This window comes from Pithys albifrons, chromosome 2 (genome assembly GCF_047495875.1).
Source record: "Pithys albifrons albifrons isolate INPA30051 chromosome 2, PitAlb_v1, whole genome shotgun sequence".
Lineage (NCBI taxonomy): Eukaryota > Metazoa > Chordata > Aves > Passeriformes > Thamnophilidae > Pithys > Pithys albifrons.
In genome coordinates, this window is record NC_092459.1 from 110,783,056 (window position 1) to 110,803,683 (window position 20,628).

A 20,628-nucleotide genomic window follows, 5' to 3' on the forward strand; every position below is an offset into this window, starting at 1 on the left:
AGAGTAAAAAACATTACCTTTTAAAATCCCAGATCAGGACAAGCTGAGCAGTTTGGGAGATGTTAGTGTGTGTAGCACACTTGTGTCTGAAGGCTCTCAGCCACCTTGGGCATTCTGGGAGAGGCATTTTTTGTCTTTTTGTGAGGCCCATTTCTTTGCAGTGTCATCTAGTGACTTTGCAATGTGCTGTGTGGTCAGACCAGCGAGTTACCAGAAGAGGGTGCAGTAGGAGTGGGCTGAAGCAGGAGCATCCATCTGCTCCCCAGTACCTGCCGGCTGATGGGCATTTGTGCCCCTTGGTGGAAAGTGTTTCCTGTGGTAAATCAGAAGGCAAACATTCTTAAAAGGACAGTGACAGGCACCTGCCTGGCTCAGTGCCATGTTCATGGTAATTCATGTCTGCCTGAATTCTGCTGAGACCAGACATAAACAAGGAGGGAGGGCAGGAGCAGGGATTTTGCAGTGATTTATTATGATGCAGATGGTGAGCCCAGAAAGAGAGACCAGTGTATCTGGCTGCGAGGTTTGTTTCTCTTACCTACTAGAGTAAAAAGAGGAACAGTCTTGAGACTAACCCAAAGGGATGTCTCGCATCTTCCAGAACTAAAAAACCTGGAGCAATGACCTCAGGACAGTGGAAAAGAAGTTTAACATCCAAAATTTTCCATGCTGTGATACAGTTGGCTGAATTTAGGGACAACATATGTGGATGCCTAAGTCCAGGTGAACTTAGACTCACCTTTCGGTTAAAATGGTCTGGAAATGCCTTTTTTTCAGCACTCAAATTAAATTAAAATGGCTTTAAACCTACTAAACACAGACTCTTTTCCCTTTTGAAAACATAACAATTCTAATCAAAATACAGATGTAAAAGTACATGGAAAGAGGGAAACTGAGCTTGATGTAACTTTGTTTTAAGGAGGAAGAATAATATAATTCAATAAGACTGGCTTAAACCCTCTGATTAAAGCTTTTTTAACATAGATAGGGAGGATGAGATCTACACTGAGATAGTGATAGTTAGTACAGATCAAAAGAGCTTGTGTTCATGCCAACTAGATTAAATGACAGGATGTGATGAAGTGCTGGGTACCATATCTGGTTACTATAAATACAAGGTTTTATTCGCTCAATGTATATATATCTATTAGGTTAAATGCATTTATATATGGAAACTGTAGAAATAAATTGAAAGCAATCTACCATGTGTAGAGTATTTGTTTTGATACTGTTCTAAGATTGCATTTCTTCCAATTAGTATGTAAAGCTGTAATTTTTGTTACCGCCATCTCTCTTACTAAGATTGTAGAATTAAATTGTATTAGAAATTGAGGTTTATTTTTAAATGCATTAGCATTCCACTGGTGTCACTTGTTAGCTTCTGTGCATAAATTCAATAGAACCATATTTTATACTCCAACTTCATTTTAGCAGAAAGCCTAGGACAACTTTAGGAGTAAATTAAACTTAAGACCCAAATTGTAGTTGTCATTCTAAAGGGTTTTTTAATATTATTTATCTGCACATGGCCCCTGAAAAGGCAGGATATGGACTGGAAGAGTGTTTGCCCTAACCCAGTGTGGCTGCTCTTATGTTTCTTACACTCTGCAACAGCAGGATGGGGGAGGAAGGAAATGTGAATGTCAGGAAGGGAAAATACTGCTGGATATGAAGATGCCACAGGCCTGTGCCACCACACAGTTCTGTAAGGCAAGGGAATCTCTCCCTAACATCTGCTGAACAGGCCACAAAGTCCTACCTGGTCGAGTTATGCCAGAAAAAAACATGAAGGAGAATTTCTGTCATCTCTGCAGGAAGATTGATGAACAAAAATGAAATGATTTAGCGTGGTATGCAACTGAACTGAACAGATTTCATTGGCTGCACCTGCCTTGTATTGTTATTTTTCATTATTGCCGCAGTGCTACCTATAAACCTGAGCCTCACGTACTCCTTAGTAAGGAGATTGTCTCTCTCAGAAACCTGAAACAATAAGCAAAAGAAAAAAAAGATGAAGAAAGGAGGAAAAAGCCTTTAGTACACTGAGGACATGACTAGTGTTGGGTAATTTCTGGCAGACAGATGCAGGACAGGCTGGAACAATGTGCCAGGATAATGAGAGCCAGAAACAGCTACAACTGCAGTAGAAGAGGTGCAAGGTGGGAAGGGGGCAGCTCCCTTAGCCTTCCCAGCAATCCCCCAAACAAGAACAACTGAAGGTTTTATGTCACATATAGTCATCCACATCTGTGCAAAGTGAGGATAAAGGAGCATTTCTCTGCTGGTGGAAACATTCACACAAAAAAATCAGGTCCTTATACTTTATGTGACATAATTTTTGCCAATGGTGAGTTTTAATGTAAGCAGCCTCTTCCTGTAAGAGAAAGAACTGGAAGCAGGAGGGAATAGGAAACTTAAGTAGGAATTTACTTGAAAGAAAGAGCAATTTCAACTGCAAGGCTGTAAGAGTCAGACTGACAGGGGTCAACTGATACAATGCAATCTGGTAAAAACGGGCTGAGCTACTAATTCTGAGTTACTGCCACACAAAAGGGTTCCATCAGGTCTTGATTCCTCTGCTGTTCTGTGGGCTTTACTGCCATTCTGCAAGCTATTCTCTGGCTTCAGAGAATGTCTTAAATTTTCATAACCTTAAAATCCCAAGCAGCCTAGGAGAGCTTGCCTGTGCTTGTTTTATTTATGTTGCTGATGGGCTTTTATAGTGATGAAAAATATTCAGCTTTACTGCCATACTTAAGAATCACAGAATCATGCAATTGTTTAGGATGCAAAAGAAAAGACCTTGAAGATTCTGGAGTCCAACTATTAACCCAACGCTGCCAAGTCCACCACTAAACCATGTCTGTCCCCAAGTGCCACATCTACATGTCTTTTAAAGACCTCCAGGGATGGTGACTCTACCTCTTCTTTGGGCAATGCCTGACCACCCTTTCCAGGAAGACATTTTTCCTAGTATGGAATCTAAACCTTCCCTGGTACTACTTGAGGCCTCTTGTCCATCACTTGTTACCTGGGAGAAGAGGCCAATCCTCATCTCACTACAACCTTTTAGGTAGTTGTAGAGAGCAACAAGCATTCCCTTTGGCTTTCTTTTCTCCATGCCAAACAACCCCAATACCCTCAGCCATTCCTTGTAAGATTTGTGGTCTCCTACTAAAGATTGAGGCAAAGAAGGCATTAAAGTACCTCAGCTTTTATCCTTGGTCACTGTGATTCCTCTGGCATCCAGTAAAGGACGGAGATTCTCCTTAGCCCTCCATTTGCTGCTAATGTATTTATAGAGGGATCTTTATTGTCTGGCAGTAGTCAGGTTAAGTTCTAGCTGGGCTTTGGCCCTTCTAATTTTCTCCCTGTATAACCTCATAAAATCCTTGTGGTCCTTTTGGTTTGCCTTCCCCTTCTTCAACAGGTCATAAACTTTCCTTTTTTATAGCTGAGCTCCAGACAATCAAAACGCTGCCGAACATACAGGGCTACCCCAGAAGAAAGGCAGGGTGTAATGTAGAGTCTACCAGCCTTGGGTGGCCTCTTGCACATTGACAAGAGAGGAAGGAGGCATTAATCTGGGAAGGGAACCTAAATCCCTGCATTCTGCACAGGCTGTTTTTACTGCCAGGTGTAACAGAAGAGCAAATTTACAGGCGCCTCCACATGGTTCTGCAGCTCAGCTCCTTCTGCACATCCCAGACATGGTGACTGAAGATTCAACTGACATTGTGGAGGCAGGGGAGTACAGGCAGGAGGGGGGAGGAGAGCTCTTGCAATTAGAGAAAACTGAAGCAGGTACCTCTGTCCCAGAGGCTGTAGCTGTATTAAGCTAAGTAGCCACAGGCTTTGTTCTTTGGCTCAGAGACCGACTGACATAGTGTGTGACCATACTGTTAAACTGAGCTGGTTACACACAGGCAGACTCTTAGGAGCACCTCCTGCTCATGCTACAGTCCTGAATCACATCAGCAAAGTATTGGGCCTGTTAGCCCAGATCAACTTTTAACAGTGTATCCATGCTGTGATCCCCTTTTCCACAGGATCCTGCAAAACTTCCCTGCCAATGGCTTCCTTGGTACCTGAGGCAGAGGCTGGCCAGAGCCTGGGCAAGATCCTCCCTGCCCTTGAGACCCTGAATACTCTTGCATCAAACAACACTGACCCACTTCCAGTGTCCTCTGTGGATAATGCTGTACAATTGGAAAGGCAGGATGTGCCCTGGGAAGCCGGTCCTCCCAAAAAGGCCAGCAAGGAATGGAAACATTTTATGGCCAAGGCTAGAACCAGTCACATCTCCAAAGCTGCCAAATAGCTCTGGCCCAGTTCCACAGAAATACCACCAGATCTTTCCTCTAGGCTGAACCTGCACTGCCATGGGTAGTGCCACAGCCATGATTTACACTGCACTTCAAGGGATTCAGATCTTGGCTCCTGCCTGAGCCAACAGCTGCCCTTGCCCAACGCACTGGGACTTGGATTTGCTACTACAAAATACCTTGGATGCACAAAGGCTTTAAATACACACTAAACATACAGACTGTGGTCTGGACATTCTTCAAGGAGTGGGCATTGTTCTGCTCAGAGTGCAGGCTATTGAAAACTCAACAGTAACAGCATCAGGAGCAAGAAAATGCAGGCTTAATAATAGGAGGGAAAAAAGCAGTAAATCAATGTATTTTTCTGGCAGTTTGTCGATACCAGCTTTAGACAACTTCATTACAGTGATGAATATGCAGGCCACAAGTTAATAGCTTCTTACTTATAAATCAGTCAGCTTAGCCAAACAATCCCTGTTTGCTATCAAATCTACCTGATGGCAATAATTTAGGGAAGATGAGCTAAACTGTATTGACAAGCTGCATCTGTTGGCTCTGAAGTTACCACTGGAGAACAAATGTCTTTCTTTTTCCATGCAATTCCCCATCTTCCTTCTGTGCCCCAGTTCTGTGATGCCCCTTACGCAATCAGTGGTTGTGAAGAGGTGAGTGCTCTGTATTGTAGCTTCCCATACAGAGTTATAACTTGCTTTGCTTTGCTTAAAATTAAATCCAAGTCATGGTTATTGTAGGCCAGATACTGGCTACATGCAGAGAAACCTTGGAGGACTGTAATCTCCAAGGACAGGTAGAAATGGTGAAATTAAAAGTAAGTATCTTGATGTGAAAAAACCCCCAAACAAACAAAACAACAAACCAAACCTGATTCGTAGTAGTTGGGGATTTGGGCAACACCTGGCTAACAACAACAAAAAACTCCAACCAACCAACCAACCAACCAAAAAAAACCCAGACACAAAACCCAAAAAGCACAAACACATACCTATAATTTGCCTGCAGCCTTGCCCATAAACAGATTTTTCTCTTCCATCAGCGCACAAGGATGTTTTGCACAGGAAACAAGTGATGGCTGCCAAGCAGATGTACTTGTGAAATGTGGTCCCTCCAAGCTCAGTAGCACATTCCATTCCCTGGCCCTGGGCAAGGCAGGGGTTTTCCACAGTGCTCCTCACTGCTGCGTCACACAGGATTTGGCCCTGTGCGTTCCATCTCTGATGCATTAGGAGTTTATTTAGAACACACTTCAGCTCCTCAGCCTCCAGGCTGCAAAGGCAAGGTGCCAGTCTTCAGCAAGAGGGGGAAGGACTATAAATAGAGCAGGCAAGGCTGCCACAGGCAGCTTTTGGTCTGCTTAAGTTTCTTGTTTAGCCTGGAAGAAGCAGAAATCCAATCTGCTGAGGGGATCTAGCACAGTACAGGCATTAGCAACAGCTCTTCTCTCCAGCCAGTATCTGTCTTAAATTTTCTAGGTACACAGATACAGCCACTTACCTTTAAAGAACAAGAACAGCCCTACCTTCCATCTGTGCTTCTCTCCAGCTCTCAGCTTTTTGCAAGCTCTTGCCATGAAAATTGCCAGGTATTTTCATGAAATCAGCTACTCATGAGCAAGACAATCCTTCATTTTCAGAGCAAGAAATAAAATTAATCCTGAAATTACACATAGGTAAGACACTTTTCATCTTTTTAAGGCCCATGAAGCTTTAAGAACGGTTGTTTCTTAATTCTTGCTCTAATTTGTATCCCCATCATGCTGGCTCACTAGGAGATCTCCCTGGAGTTGTTTGTATAAGGGACATTTTTACTGCAGGACAAGTACATAAAAATAGCACCAAGAGCCCAGTCCTGCACTCAAGAGGTCTTTTCTCTTACAGGTACCTACACTGACTGAGAGTTACTATTAAAAAGAAAAACCCTATTTCCACTGATTTCCACTGCTTAGCACACCTTTCAGTGAGTATATTTTATTTACAGCACAAAGCTAATGGAGGCCATCCCTGAATGGTGCATTTTGCACTCGAATTCTTTGAACTCCACACCAGAGTGAATTGCAGAGCAATGGTTCCCCCTATTCCCTCCTTCTGGCATGTACCCTAAGAGGGATAACATTTAAAATAATTTCAGAATATGCTTTCAGCATTATGCTATGCACAAAAGCAGATGGGATTACTTGGGTCAAAAAAAATCACATACTAAATATTACACTTGAAAGCAAACTATCAAGTCTTAGGGAAGACAACTGGATCTCATAAATCTTTGTCATCCACTAAATATTTAACCTACATTCCCTGTGTTTTCATGCTTGCTGGCCCTTGTTAAACCTGAGAAAAGAATCTAAGTTCAAAGGCAAGCTGGAGCAGAGTATCTGTGACCTACTACAACCATGGACTTCCACAGACACATGGGGTTTATGGTCTGTTGCAATTTTCCTCCTGCCCACCCTCTGCTACACAGGCATGAAGGATTTCTCCATTCCACAAGGCTTGTGGTTTAATAGCCTGTGAGCCTTTTCTGCCCACAGGTTCTTCTTTTTCCTCAGTTGGTTTAATCAATTGAGGTAGCCAGGAGTTAGTAAGGACAATTTTATCACACTTGTATGTAGCTGGGATTTCAGATGAGAGAAAACGTCTGAAGTTTCTCTCTCCAAAGCTTGTCACCTCATGCTCTCCACAACAGAGCTGACTAACAACACACAGGGAAATTTGCATCCTATTTCCCTTTTAAATTGTGATTTAGTGAGTTTTCTGTTGTTAACCCGGACAAAGACGTTTTCCCATCACAATCTTGTTTCAGAAATAAGTATTTTTATCTGAAACTTGCATATGGACATACAAGTCAGCTGAAAGCTAATACCAGACTAAAAAGTGACAAATAAAATTTGCTGCAATTAAGAAAACTCCCACCCTACATCCACAAATAGAGGACAGTAACTGGATGTGCCTGAGAAAAAGAAGTGACAGCAGCACACACTGGTAAAATCAGAAAAGAAACACATTGGAGAGAAGTAATAGGGAGTTACAATTACAGTAACAGTAAACTGCAGTAACAAAGCTTCTTGGTCACACTGGGTTTTGAAGAAACACTGAATCCATAAAAATTTTTTAAAAAGACAGTACTTTAGGTACTTTTTAAAGTTTTTCACAATGCAGGTAAGTTTTAGTGTTGTGAAATGAGTGAAGTTTTATCTAAGTACTTACCTATCCAAGTACATTCCTTCTCTAAATCTCTGTATGTTTGAATAATATACTTTGCTCATATTAAGACAACACTCCATACAATTTTATTTGTAGAATACAAGGTTGCAACACAGATAAAAACAACAGAATATAAAAAACTTGTTATGAAACCAAACTAAAATAATAAAATAGTGCATTTTACTCAATAATTTCTGTATGAACTTCAATAAAAAGCTTACTCCATTAAACCTGAATATTTCAGCATTAGTTCTAATTTCTCTAGTGTATTAAAAAATGCTCAGTTTAACAGACATTCTAATTATTAAATCCAGTAACACAAGAGGTTTCTGTGAGGAATTGTATAGTAGTTTCCATTGCATGAATTCACATGGAGAATACTACATATAAAAAATCCAAACCATTTAACAAGTGTGAAGAGATTTGCACTATTGATAAACTGAACACAAACTAAAGTGGACTCTGAAATTACACAGCTGTGTTACCACAAAGGCACATCTTATTTTTAGTGTAAATTCACATTTCTAGAAGGTAAAAGTTTTGTGCCCAGGCAACTTCAAGTCATCGCAGCACAATCAGTCAAACAACTGTAACTGCACTTATCTGAACTTTCAATAGAAAGATCTAGTTTCTATTCTTTAATCCAGTTTTATTAAGGGAGAAATTAAATTAGAAACAGAAGGGCTCCCCCCTCCTGTATTTACAGACTGCAAACTCTGCTGCATTCTCATCAGAAATTTTAGTTTTCCTGTCAAATTTTGTTAAGTTTTGTAACTATCAGCACCCTCACAGTTTGGTCAAAGGCCCCACAAACACACAGGCCCTTTTTGTCAGGGCTCCAGTCCAGGCTGGAGATGGGCTGTGTTGACAGAGTCACGTTCTGCAGGAGATTGACAGACCCTGCCACGCCCATCTCAGCTCCTTCCGAATCCTTCTTGGAGCGCTGAGCCGGGTACTCGCTGGCAGGGGGGAAAGGCAAACAAAAACATGTGCTTAGAATTTACAAACACATCATTATCCTCTTTATTTCCTGTTCTAAAGATAAGGCAAATAAATGTCTGTCATGAAAAATAATGAATAATCAGATCCAGCTATAGCCACACTGAGTACTTAGTAGGTGTTCTATGAAAGAAAAAAGGAGGCAGGAAATTTTGAATCCTGACACCTCTGTCCTATAGCCCTTCATTTTTCAACCCTTTGGCTTTTGCCACAGGCAGGAAAATTTCATCTCAGCCATCACTCTGAAACTTAACGTTCCTTCTTTGCTCTCTTTAGGATGATTAAACTATTTTTCCATATAATGTAAGAAGATGTAAACATAAGAATCATTGGAAGTTGAAGCTTTCAATATTCTTCTCAGAAATAACTGCTTCAGTATGAGAATTTTAAGAAACCATTTTCTTCCAGTTATCACCCTGTTAACCAAGAATTATAATTAGATCTTCAAGACAACTGACAAGAGCAAAATTTACCTGTGCTGTCACATTCTCTTACGGAGTAATTCAAGATTCCAGATCAAGTACAGCCACTGAAGTCACTCTTTCTACTGCATTTGTAACCAATAATTTTAACTAGATATTCTGAGGTTGGAAGCAGGACCCCACTCATCATTGGCAGAAAGATTCTTTCTTACAAGACTAAGCAGATGGTTTCTTATTCCTGGCTGGAGAAATAATCACTTACTATTTCCAGAGATGAAGGCTCCCAGATCCTCCACTTGTCATAAAGATATCTCTGTTCTGTGGCAGGTGCCTGACCTGCCATATGGTAGATTTTTGTGCCTAATAAAAGAAAATAAAAATCAGCATTGTACATAAGTCATTTAGTGATGGGTTTCACAGGAAAGGGTGCAGGATATTAAAACAGAGACAACTTGTATGAAAAGGGTCCAGCCTTCTTAGGGTGGATGGGTAATTTCACTGTCTGACATCTCTTAAATTCATTACTGGAAGGGAATACACTACAAACACTGGGCAAACAACGAACAGTCTACACTTCAAGTTTAAACCTCAACCAGGGCACAGCAAGATCATGTAGCAACAGAAAATCACTTAGGGAAAAACCCCAGCACACGTGCTCTGACTTAATGCATATCTGGCTGTAAATATCCACAAGGAAAAGCTTAGACACACTAAATGAGCAACAAATTTTCCCATTTCCATTATTACAAACAGCGATTCTTCCATTCAGAGTCAAAGTACTTCCAACACCTTATCTGCTTTGAGTGTGAAGACATTATATTGAAACTCAGCTTTTTCTAGAAAAAAATAAAAGAGCTTCACCACAAAACTGGCTTTTCCCTAATTATCATCAGATTTTGTTCACTAAGTAAAAAAAAAATAAAAATACTATTTTATAAAGTGACCTGGCAATCTGCTAGGTATTTATACTACATCTGGAGTACTTTGACAGCATATATTCAGAAAGTTTGTCTCTTATTGAGAAATTCTCTGTCTCCCCATACCTTCTCTGAAACAGAAGCAAAACCTTTGGTTGGATGCTGAGTTCTCATATCGAAAACATGGAATTTTCCCTCAAGTGATGTGGCCACCAGCTTGTTCATATTTATATCTTTTCTGTCAAACTCCACACTGCAAACCTGGAAATATAAAAAGATACATTCAGTCTTGAAATTTAGCCACTGCTTAAAAAGAATGAGTGTTTTTTGATTTGTAAATATATATTAATCATTCATTATTCCTACAATGACATCACCACCAATTTGGAAATAGCAAGTTCATCTGAAGACAGGAATCCACTGAAAAATACCCTATTCTGTCTTGATCAAGAATTTGAGGACTACAATTTTTTGAACTTAAAGAAAATTATTCCTTGGTACAATTTAGCAGAAACATCTTCTGAGTAAGTTTTACAGACAGAGTCCTTTTAATTTTTCCATCCTGCAAAGCAGCTGGAATGAAAAATACTTTTATGGTTTCCTTACCCCATTCTTAATGTTGGTCTCCCACCGCAGTGACATGGTTTTTAAGTCAAACAATTTAATGTCCCCGTTGTCGTATCCAGCACATACGACACGTTCCTCTTGGTTGTAAGCATTGCCTGGACACAGAGAAAGAATTCATCAGAAAACACAAACCCTCTTTAGCCTGTGAATTTTAGAAGTCCTAAGCCTGTAATTTCAATTTACATTCATGCAACACCAAAAAACTCCCTTACAATTGGGATATTAAGATTTAATGAACTGGATGGTTTTCAAACCTGAAGCGTATAGAAAAATCTTCTGCAGAACATAAGGAGCTTGTTCTGCCCAAAAGAAAAATGCAGAGCTCACATCAAGCACTGCTGTTTTCTTTAAGTACCTTCTCTTAAACTAATGCCTTAATGCTTGGTAGTTGGAACTGCACTACAACAGTGATGGCACCAATCCATTTACACTCCTTCAGGACCACACAGCTGGATATACTGGTTTTACATTCCTATGCATAAAAATAAAGCTTGCACAGCTTATCTATGAAACCACAGAATCAGTGAATCATTTAGGCTGGAAGAGACCTTCAATCAAACTATCATAAAACTGGCTTATTTTGAAAAAAAACCCCAACATAAACCCCACAGATATTTGGCAATATCGAAAAGCAAAACCTGCTACTTTTGCATCTATCCAAAATAAAACTATTCCATAACATCCTGAAATGCACTGATAATCATCAAAGGCCAGTCATATTAGAGGGAGGAACAGTCATAATCTGATCCATTACCAAATGCCACTGTCCAGCAGTCTCTTTTGCTCTCCCCCTGTACAGGTTCCATATTAGCCACAGGAGTGTCCTTCTGCCTTGGGTCCCACACCTTCACAGTTCCTGGGGAAGAAAGTCAATGGATTTTGTGTTAGGGATAAGTTGTGTTCATTTTCCCAGGAAAGCCCTTTGCTTTTCAGACTGATTATTCAAAAATCTTCCAAAAAGCCTGACTGCGTTTAGTGGATACAAGAAAGAACGACAAAACCAAAAAGAAACAAAGTGAAAGCATTTAAGGATGTATTTTCTCTAGCTGATATTTTGTATTTATTCTGCTTTGTATTCCTTCTGTCCTAACCTCAGTGACAACAGTGCATTTTGCTTATCTACAGCTTCTAAAAGAATTAAGAGAAAATTTGTCCCAAGCAAGATTCAAAAGACAGTGTATGAAAAACTAGTTGCAACAGCCTTGTAACTAGTTCAGATGGCAGACTGTGCCCTGCCATCAGAGCTCACAGGCTCACAGGAACTGAGAAGACTTGCAGAGTTCACTAACTCACCATCTCGACTGCCAGTCACAATTTCTGGTGCACCTTCCCCAATTCCTAAGCCACCTACACCATCTATACTGTTTATGATTTCCTTATGACCTTTCACAGAATACACTGGTATTTCAGGAGCTTCTAAATTCCTAGGCAAGAAAGAAAAAGAACAGATAATGTGGCATTTTCCTTGACACTCAGGATTTGTATAAAAATGAGAGGAAATTTGAGCATAAATCATATAAGCTCAAACTAACAGTGACAACAAAATATGGATATCACCATTAAGAACCACAAGTCTTTGTTTGATTCCTTCTTTGGCTACTGCTTTGGACTGGTCTGAAAGGTTTTGCTCAATTCTCGACTTCCCTGGCAGTTGTGGGATTCACCACAGCAGCCCTTCAGACCTAGCTTTTATGTTGGGCTAAAAATGAATCACATTACAGACCAAAATACTCAAATTAGCTCTGCTTTCAGTAAATCTATAAAATTATTTATCTGATTCACTGATCCCCACTAGCTCTGACTGCTGTTCTCAACTTCAGGTCAATATTGTATCCAGCCATGAATTTCATGGTTCACTTCCCACTGGTTCCCATTCTTTGAGAATCCTTCAGAATTTTATTTTACATTTTAACTAGTGACTATTCCATGTCATTCCTGCTATTCCAACAAGAATCAATAACTCCTTGACAAAGGAAATATAAAGATAATTAAAAAATCCCCTTTTGACACTATTGCTTTATTTGCTAGTAAATTTATCTGAAAATTATTACGAAAATTATTCAGGGACCTGAAAAAACATTTAAGACTTCAAGATTAAAAATACATATTTAATCTAGATATAAAATTCAGGTTGAACACAACCTATTGTTTGCATTTGTGTATCCATTCAAAAGCCTCTTTTCAGAGAAAGACTTCACAGAATTTTAACAGGGTTTTGTAGCTGCACACAGAAGATGGGAATGAATTAAACACTGTGCAGATTTCACCCTGTTTTTAGAAAACAGGCACGGTCCAAATACAGTAGCCAGTCAAGTTTACACTGGGTCACAGAATCACAGACTATTCTGAGTTGAAAGGGACCCACAAGGATCATCGAGTCCAATTCTTAAGTCAATGGCCCATACAGGGGATTGAACCCATGACCTTGGCATTATTACAACCAAGTTTTAACCAACTGAGCTAATCTCAGTGTCCCAACCACAGGCAGCATGGAGAGCATCTCATGCAAAACCCACATACAGAAAAGTCTGTTCAGACAGACAAACACAACATCAAGGCAAAAAGCTTCCAGATAATATCCGTACTTACCATATGTTAAGGTTTCCATCGAAATCTCCCGTGGCTAAGTATCTTTGCTGCAGAGATGTAGCACCGAAAGTCCCACATTTTATAGGTTTGGGCTTTTCAATCTTTTGAAGAAAGGAAAGGTCTGTGTCAGCACATGGAAAAGGCAACGCACGCACAGACCACGCAGCTCTAGGGGGTCCACAGGTGTCAGTGAAACATACATGGGGTATTTAGTGCAAAATGCTACCAAAATGCTATCAAAGGCAAGCTGCACTTTGGATTTTATTTCCTTGTGCACATTAAAACAGGGGGTTTACTGGTCTTAAAGAAAAACAACATATTTACTTGTGGCCTGGTGGGGCTTTATGCGCCTGAGGCGCCGCTACCCCTGAGGATGGGCCTCTGGTTAAAGATCAGTCTGAGGTAAAAAAGAAACACATTCCTACAAAAAAAGCACATCAAACACAGCCAGAGCCCTGTAACCTGTAAGGCAACCCACGACAACAATGCAAGGAACACATGCCAGATGAGTGGCAGTAAACAGATGGAAAAGATGTCCAAGACCATTGAATCCAACCTGTGGCCAAACCATCCTGTCAACCACACCAAGGCACTGAGAGCTACGTCCAGTCTGCGCTTAAACACCTCCAGGATGGTGACTCCACCACCTCCGTGGGCAGCCCATTGCGAGGTCTAATCACTCCTCCTGTGAAGGAATTGCCCCTGATGTCCAACCTGAACCACCTCTGGCGCAGCTTCTGAGTGTCACGGAATCAAAGAATCAGTTGGGTTGGAAGAGACCTCCGAGGTCATCAAGTCCAATCCTTGGTCCAACTCCGGTCCCTTTACCAGATCACGGCACTCAGTGCCACTTCCAGTCTCACCTTAAAAACCTCCAGGGTCGGAGAATCCACCACCTCCCTGGGCAGGCCATTCCAATGCCTGACCACTCTCTCTGTAAAGAACTTCTTCCTGATATCCAACCTAAACCTCTCCTGGCAGAGCTTAAACTCGTGTCCCCTTGTCCTACTGTTGGTTGCCTAAGAGACCAATCCCCACCTGGCTACAACATCCTCTCGTCCTCTCTCGCTGGTTGCCCGGGAGAAGAGGCTGATCCCCACCTGCTACACCGTCCTTTCATGAAGTCGCAGAGAGCGATAAAGTCACCCCTTATCACTGAGCGACAGCACACGGCGGGACCAGCACATTTCCCAGGCAGCCCAGGCTCGGTGTTTGCCCCCCGGCCCCGCTCACCTCCCGCAGCAGCTCCAGGCGGGCCCCGCGCAGCTCGTACAGCTGCACGACGCCGGTGCCGCGGGCGGCGCTGCCCAGGCACAGCAGGCGGGCGCTGCGGGGCACCCACTTGCAGTCGAACACGGTGTAGCTCAGCGACTGCTGGGCGTGCGACACCACCTGCGGCCGCTCCAGCGCCGGCGCCCCCGACATCCCTCCTTTCCTCCGCCCGCGGAGCCGCCCCGGCGGATGCGGCAGCAGCGCCCGCCCCTTCCGGCGCCGGCACCACGTGGGGGACCCGCAGCCGACATGGAGACCGAGGCGGCGGCGGCGGCGCCGGGCGGCGGATTCACCAGCGTCGTGTCCCGGCGGAAGCGGAGGAAGCGGCGGGCGGACGGCGAGGAGCCGGCGGGGACCGCCATGGACACGGCGGGGCCGCAGCCCAGCAAGCGGCCCGCGTTCCCTCCCGTGTCCGCAGAGGCGCTCGGGGTACGCCGCGGGGAGCGCCGGCCCTCGGGTCTCGGTCCTCGGGCTGACCCCGTCCCCTCACGGCCTGCGGTGTCGCTTTCCCCTGGCAGGTCGGAAAGGGCGAGCTGAGGAAGATCCCCGTGCCGGCCAACAGGTACACGCCGCTCAAGGAGAACTGGATGAAGATATTCACGCCCATCGTGGAGCATCTGCAGCTTCAGATCAGGTTCAACTTGAAAACGAGAAATGTTGAGATCAAGGTAAAGGGAGAGCCCTCCTCGTGCCTTCCCCACTGCCTGGGAGAGACTGTGTGAGAGCTCATAGCGACTTCCCCGCGTCTGGAGGGGAGCTGGAGGGAGACTCCGTCAGGAACTGTAGTGACAGGTCAAAGGGGGATGGCTACAGACTGAAAGAGAGGAAATTTGGGTTAGATATCAGGAAGGAATATTTTACTATGAAAGTGGTGAGGCACTGGAACAGGCTGCCCAGGGTTGCTGTGGATGCTCCATCACTGGCAGCGTTCAAATCCAGGTTGGATGGGGCATTGAGCAACTTGGTCTAGGTGGTGTCCCTCCCATGGTAAGGGGGTTAAAACTGGGTCATCTTTAAGGTCCATTCCAATCCCTGGACATTCTACGACTCTAAGGCCTCTCCTCATGGGTGTTCACAGATTAGAGACATGTCCTAAATCCCAGATGCTTCAAAAAATCGACAGTGTAGTTTCATCTACTGAGATGAAATCTGGCAATTATTGTTCAGAACAAGTATTTTAAGTAAAATCCAAAGTGTAAATCTGCTACAGGAGGGGCCAGCAGGAGCTGGGGGAGTGTTCAGTTTTTGTAGGAGAAAATTATGTACTGTAGCATTAAGGAAGAATTTTAGTCTATGTGTTAGATGTGATTCTGGAATTCAGTGTTTACCTGCTATTTAACGCTACCACGTACTTCCCTGACAATGACTGAGCAGTGTCTTTTGAGTGGGCACCAGATCTTCTAATGTCTTTGAGTCAAACAATAAGGGCCTGTAGTATTTGACTACTTGTGATTTTTCTTTAATGGATTGCATTGGAAAACTTTAGGGCACAGATACCAGCACAGACCTCTAAATGTTGTAGATGCTCATTCTTTATCCTAATTCCTTCTCAGAAATATTCAGATTAGCAGTTTATAAGTGTAGATCCAATGCTTTGACATAAAACTTACTGTATGAACAATGCATATGAGATCTTCCAATGTAATAATGAAAATACAGACACCAACGGGCATTTTGCTTCCTAACCTTGAAATCCTACAGGCGTGATGACAGAAACTAGAGGAAAGGTGACAGAACTATTCCTTATTTACACTTCCTAGAAGTAACTTAAAGAAAATGGTAGGGGAAAGCAGGAACTCTTGTAGTTCCATTCACTAACTGTGCAGGGGCAAAATCTGGGATTTTAACCGCACTTTTTGATATGAAATGATGTCTGGTGAAAATCAAGATGGTTTTGTTCTTGATCAAGCAGATTTCACTTAGTCCATATCCATCATGATGATTGAAAACTTTGAGTTTCATTCACCTGCTGAGACATCTTTAGATTATCATTAGAATAACTCTCCTGCCATTATCATCCTTCTCTTTTTTTTCCTGCTGTTCTCTGTTTCCATGTAGTTGGTGTTGGTTTTGTGTTTTCTCAATAAAAAGGCTTCTCAGTCAGTGGAGATGGAAATTTTCAGCACCTTCTCTCTTCTCTCCTCTCCAAGCACAGCCTGGGGCAGTTGATGCATTCATCTTGTTGAGGGTCAACATGACAAAAAAGCACAGAGCCCTATTATTTGTGTCTTTCAGTTAAACACAATATACAAGCATTAACTGAATATGGTTTTTTTATGGTTAGTCTGTATCCCTCAGATTCTTCAAGTCCTGATCCTAACTTGCACGGTCTTAATTTGCAAACATAACTTCTTGTCTTGCAGACTTGTCAAGAGACAAAGGATCTCAGTGCCCTGACAAAAGCAGCTGATTTTGTAAAAGCATTTATCCTTGGGTTTCAAGTAGAGGTGAGTCTCCCAGCAGCCAAGTTGTGAGATTGCTCTAATTTGCTCACATCATGTCTTTGGCCTCACTGCAAATTACAGTAAGAAAGAAAGAAAAAAAAAATCCTTAGGTGGTTTTCTAGAAATAAATGTTTGATACTGTGAATCGAGTAGTTGTTCAATTTTTTAGGATAATGAAGAATAAAAACGTAGCGTTCAAACAGCATGTAATTAAAATTATAGACCAGAGGACATATTTAGCTTTTGTAAGGCAAGCAATAATCTGGCTCTGAGGCGCTCTACACAGGTCAAGACTGATCATTTTGCTTTAGTCCAAGCCAGTAATCTGCAGTCTATGCAAGCTCAAGCTTTTACTTGGAGAAAACAAATCCATTTTTTACAGTGTTGTAGAGGCTTGCTCCTTGCTCCAGACCTCTGCTGTACTGGCTTCACTAGCACAGGTGGGGCTGGGGTGAATGCAGGGCCATCCAAGCATGGGTAGGGTTCTCTAGACAGAAATATGGATATTGCTGTTGAAAAAGCAGTGGATTTAGCTTTAGCTCTTATTTAGTAGGTTCAATGGAGAGATACAACTGATGTCATTCTCCTTATATGTGTAAAGATAACACCTGCTTTAAACTCTGGTACTAGAACACTTGTGCTGATAACAAGTCTCTTGCTCTTTTAGGATGCTCTTGCTCTCATCAGATTAGATGATCTTTTTCTGGAGTCATTTGAAGTTACAGACGGTGAGTAGTTTCTGCTGCAGTATCCCAAGAGCTGTGTGTGCCTCCTACAATTATCTGTTCTTTCTTTTCCCCTGTTCCACTTGTGTCACTTGCCCTCAGGCATCAGGAAAAACAGAAATGTCCATTATTTCATGTATAACTGGAGCTCCTTGGAGTGCCCTGCAGAGCAGCATCTAAACCTGATCTACTTAATTTCTACCTTTCTTAACTGGGTGTACTTTGGCTCTGCTTCTTCTACCTGAAATGCAATGGAAAGCTTTCCACTGCAGTTCTGCAGAACAATTTCTCTTGAATGCCAAAGACTTCAGAGTCAGGTAGCATTGGATGCAGTTTGCACTGCTGGTCACACAAGGCGAAATCTGGATGGATTTGTATAGCCCGGTGAAGCTGTTTTTGTATTACTTGGCATGAGTTGTTTCCAGTAACTTGACCAAGGGAAGCATTACAGGGATACACACCACTGGTGTTAACCCTGGGCATGTTCTTCTCATTTCAGTCAAACCTTTGAAAGGAGATCATCTGTCAAGAGCAATAGGGAGAATAGCAGGGAAAGGTGGAAAAACCAAATTCACCATAGAAAACGTAACCAGGACACGCATCGTCCTTGCTGACACGTAAGTACAGACTGACTTCCTCCTGGGCAAAGCACAATCCCTCAGCTCATCCATGTCCTCTGCCAGGAGGTAACTTGCACTTTTTGAAACTGTTGTAGAGCAGTAAAAAGAAACTTGATTTAAGTGCTATTTTTAATGAACACAAGTATTTATTTGACCTTTGGTTATGAGAATGACAGTCAGAAGCACACCTACAATTCAGTCATTGCCTACAATGTAAGAATTCCTTCCTATGAACAATCAAAGTCGAACTGTTCAACCCAGCAATGTTTTCCTTCTGAAGCTGCTACACTGTTAAATTTCCAAATTGTAACATCTATTTTAAAAGGATTCAGAACACAGGTCTTATGTTGTAGGTTTTCTGGATTTCAGTTGGGGTTTTTATTATTTGCAAGTGAAGAAAAGGAACTAGTCCACTGATACAGAATTCGACATTTATCTCTAACCTCCAGCTATTAACTCTGTAATTACAGAGGGTTTTTTACATTAACTAAGGCTACTTTGCTTTTTACAGAAAAATTCATATTTTGGGATCTTTTCAGAACATTAAAATGGCACGAACAGCAATTTGCAATCTAATTTTAGGTAAGTCCTGTTATCTAATCGTCTCCACTCCATGTAAGTAGATCTTGCATTGAAAAAGTGCTTTTTGGCTCTTACCTTCTTCCTTGGCCTGTCCATACATGCATTTGGAGCAGGTACTTTGCTGGCAGTTGGCTTATTAGCCTTAAGAAAAAGGTTTAGAGAAGTGAGGAGTCCAGGGCTTGATTCTAGCTCCAAACCCCTTTCCATGCTGCAGAAAGATGTTCTGCCTTCTGATGTAGCTGCAGCATTCCCTGAGGGGTCTTGGAAGCCAAAGGGGACAACTCACCCTGACAGCAGCAGTTTTTAACTCTGCACCTGCACTAAAACAGGGTGACTGACCTTGATCATCCTTCTCACCCTTGGGCTTAGTTCTCCACTTTTAACACAGGTGTGAGAGCAAAACATCCATTTTTGTGACACAGATAATTTCATTTGCTGACTGAATTTGTGCTTTCTTCTGCAGGAAGTCCTCCTTCCAAAGTTTATGGCAATATTAGGGCAGTGGCCAGCAGAGCAGCTGAAAGATTCTGAGCTGCACCACCAAGGACTGGGGCTGGGAGTCCACCAGGCCCCTGGACACACAAGAGGCCTGGAGCTACAGAAGCTGGATTTGGAAGCTCAGAAGAAAATAGAGACTGTTTGTGCAGTCTGACTGCCTTCAGACATGTGTGATTTGAACATACATGTTGTTTATGTATAGTAATTAAAAGGTATTTTAAATTGGTTGTGTCTGTATCAAAAGTACAAGTACCTGATTCTACTGGACAGCCTCCAAGAAAAATATGCTTCATTACGGATTTTCAGAACATCAGAGTTTTAAGAGGCTGCTGTCAGAACTCCAGAAAGCCTCTGAGTTCAATGTTTGGAGCCTAAAGGAATCAGCACAGTTAAGTGTTTATAACCACACATCATGGTTTAGTATCTCCTGGAAGAGTCAACTGGAATTCAGAGTTCAGTGGCAGGCTGCCCACTGAGTCTCTGCTGCTGCTGGAAAGAGTTAAGACAAAGAGGTAAATAACTTACTTGCTCTTAATCCTGAATCTGTATATATGTAGACTGTTGTTTAATTCTCCTGAAAATTATCTGTAAGGACAGCCTAGTGAAGCCAAGAGCCACAAGGGTACCAGAGCACAAACAACTGTTAAGTCTTGTATCAACTCCTTAAAATGCTAAATGCACACAAGAGTAGGGGGAGAGATTAGAGAGACCACTCACAGAGTCCCAGTATAACTTAAAAATGGGCCCTTCTAACCTTGCCAGCCAAACTTGTTGCCAAGTCTCTTGCAAAATGATGCAGTTCAGGCTTGGGAATGAAAACAAAAACTGAAATGAGATTATCAAACACACAAGCAAATTCATTCAGTAAGCATTTCACTCAACGTCCAAGTTTCCAGAGCAGCACTTTGCAGTATGGGATTATCATTACAGCCAAATTGATTCAAGCCTTCAGCTGCCAACAGATGTTAAGATTTGCTGAATTCACCTAAATACATCAGCAGACCAGGCTATACAGGGGAGACCATGTCCATTCTGAGCAGCTCCAGGTGTACATCCCTGGTTAGCACATCTTCTGTTCCTCATCTGCATTTACCTCAATTAGCTTGAAAGACAAGGGAGAGTGAGGCAAGAACATAGTTACTATTTATCCTAAATCAGGTGCATATTGATACTGATGCCAACCCAAATGAGCAGAAAGAAGAGGGCAAAGCCCAGACATCTGCAGCCCAGAGAGCACAGCAGAGCTGCTGTGAAGGACACACCTCTGCAGGGAGGGCTGGTGTGACCAGCACAAGGCTTGGACCTTTCCCTGAGACAGGAGCTGCCTTTCATTCTCCACCTACATTAATGTTCGGATGGGTTGGTTGGTTTTGTTTTTAAACCCCCTTCCACT

General features: G+C 42.3%; 2 protein-coding genes across 2 annotated transcripts; one reads left to right on the plus strand and one right to left on the minus strand.

The window, feature by feature from the left end:
- Positions 1-7,603: 7,603 nt before the first annotated feature.
- DNAAF10 (dynein axonemal assembly factor 10) lies at positions 7,604-14,539 on the minus strand. The gene is made up of 8 exons (XM_071582084.1): positions 14,328-14,539; positions 13,095-13,195; positions 11,799-11,929; positions 11,260-11,361; positions 10,485-10,600; positions 10,005-10,139; positions 9,224-9,321; positions 7,604-8,499 (listed from the first exon to the last, which is right to left on the minus strand). The coding sequence occupies exons 1-8, from the start codon at positions 14,517-14,519 to the stop codon at positions 8,292-8,294; spliced, it is 1,083 nt and encodes a 360-aa protein (XP_071438185.1). The 5' UTR covers positions 14,520-14,539; the 3' UTR covers positions 7,604-8,291.
- Positions 14,540-14,589: 50 nt separating this feature from the next.
- Positions 14,590-19,460, plus strand: PNO1 (partner of NOB1 homolog). The gene is made up of 7 exons (XM_071548093.1): positions 14,590-14,795; positions 14,885-15,034; positions 16,730-16,813; positions 17,478-17,538; positions 18,035-18,152; positions 18,667-18,737; positions 19,201-19,460. The coding sequence occupies exons 1-7, from the start codon at positions 14,616-14,618 to the stop codon at positions 19,266-19,268; spliced, it is 732 nt and encodes a 243-aa protein (XP_071404194.1). The 5' UTR covers positions 14,590-14,615; the 3' UTR covers positions 19,269-19,460.
- Positions 19,461-20,628: the final 1,168 nt, after the last annotated feature.

Excerpts from the sequence above, each read along its gene's own strand:
- DNAAF10 (XM_071582084.1), bottom strand. The coding sequence starts at position 14,519 with ATGTCGGGGGCGCCGGCGCTGGAGCGGCCGCAGGTGGTGTCGCACGCC. Across the intron at positions 9,322-10,004 it reads TTGCTTCTGTTTCAGAGAAG|GCACAAAAATCTACCATATG; the intron begins GTATGGGGAGAC and ends TTCTTTTATTAG. Across the intron at positions 8,500-9,223 it reads AGCCTTCATCTCTGGAAATA|CGAGTACCCGGCTCAGCGCT; the intron begins GTAAGTGATTAT and ends CCCCCCTGCCAG.
- PNO1 (XM_071548093.1), top strand. The coding sequence starts at position 14,616 with ATGGAGACCGAGGCGGCGGCGGCGGCGCCGGGCGGCGGATTCACCAGC. Across the intron at positions 15,035-16,729 it reads CGAGAAATGTTGAGATCAAG|ACTTGTCAAGAGACAAAGGA; the intron begins GTAAAGGGAGAG and ends CTTGTCTTGCAG. Across the intron at positions 16,814-17,477 it reads TCCTTGGGTTTCAAGTAGAG|GATGCTCTTGCTCTCATCAG; the intron begins GTGAGTCTCCCA and ends TTGCTCTTTTAG.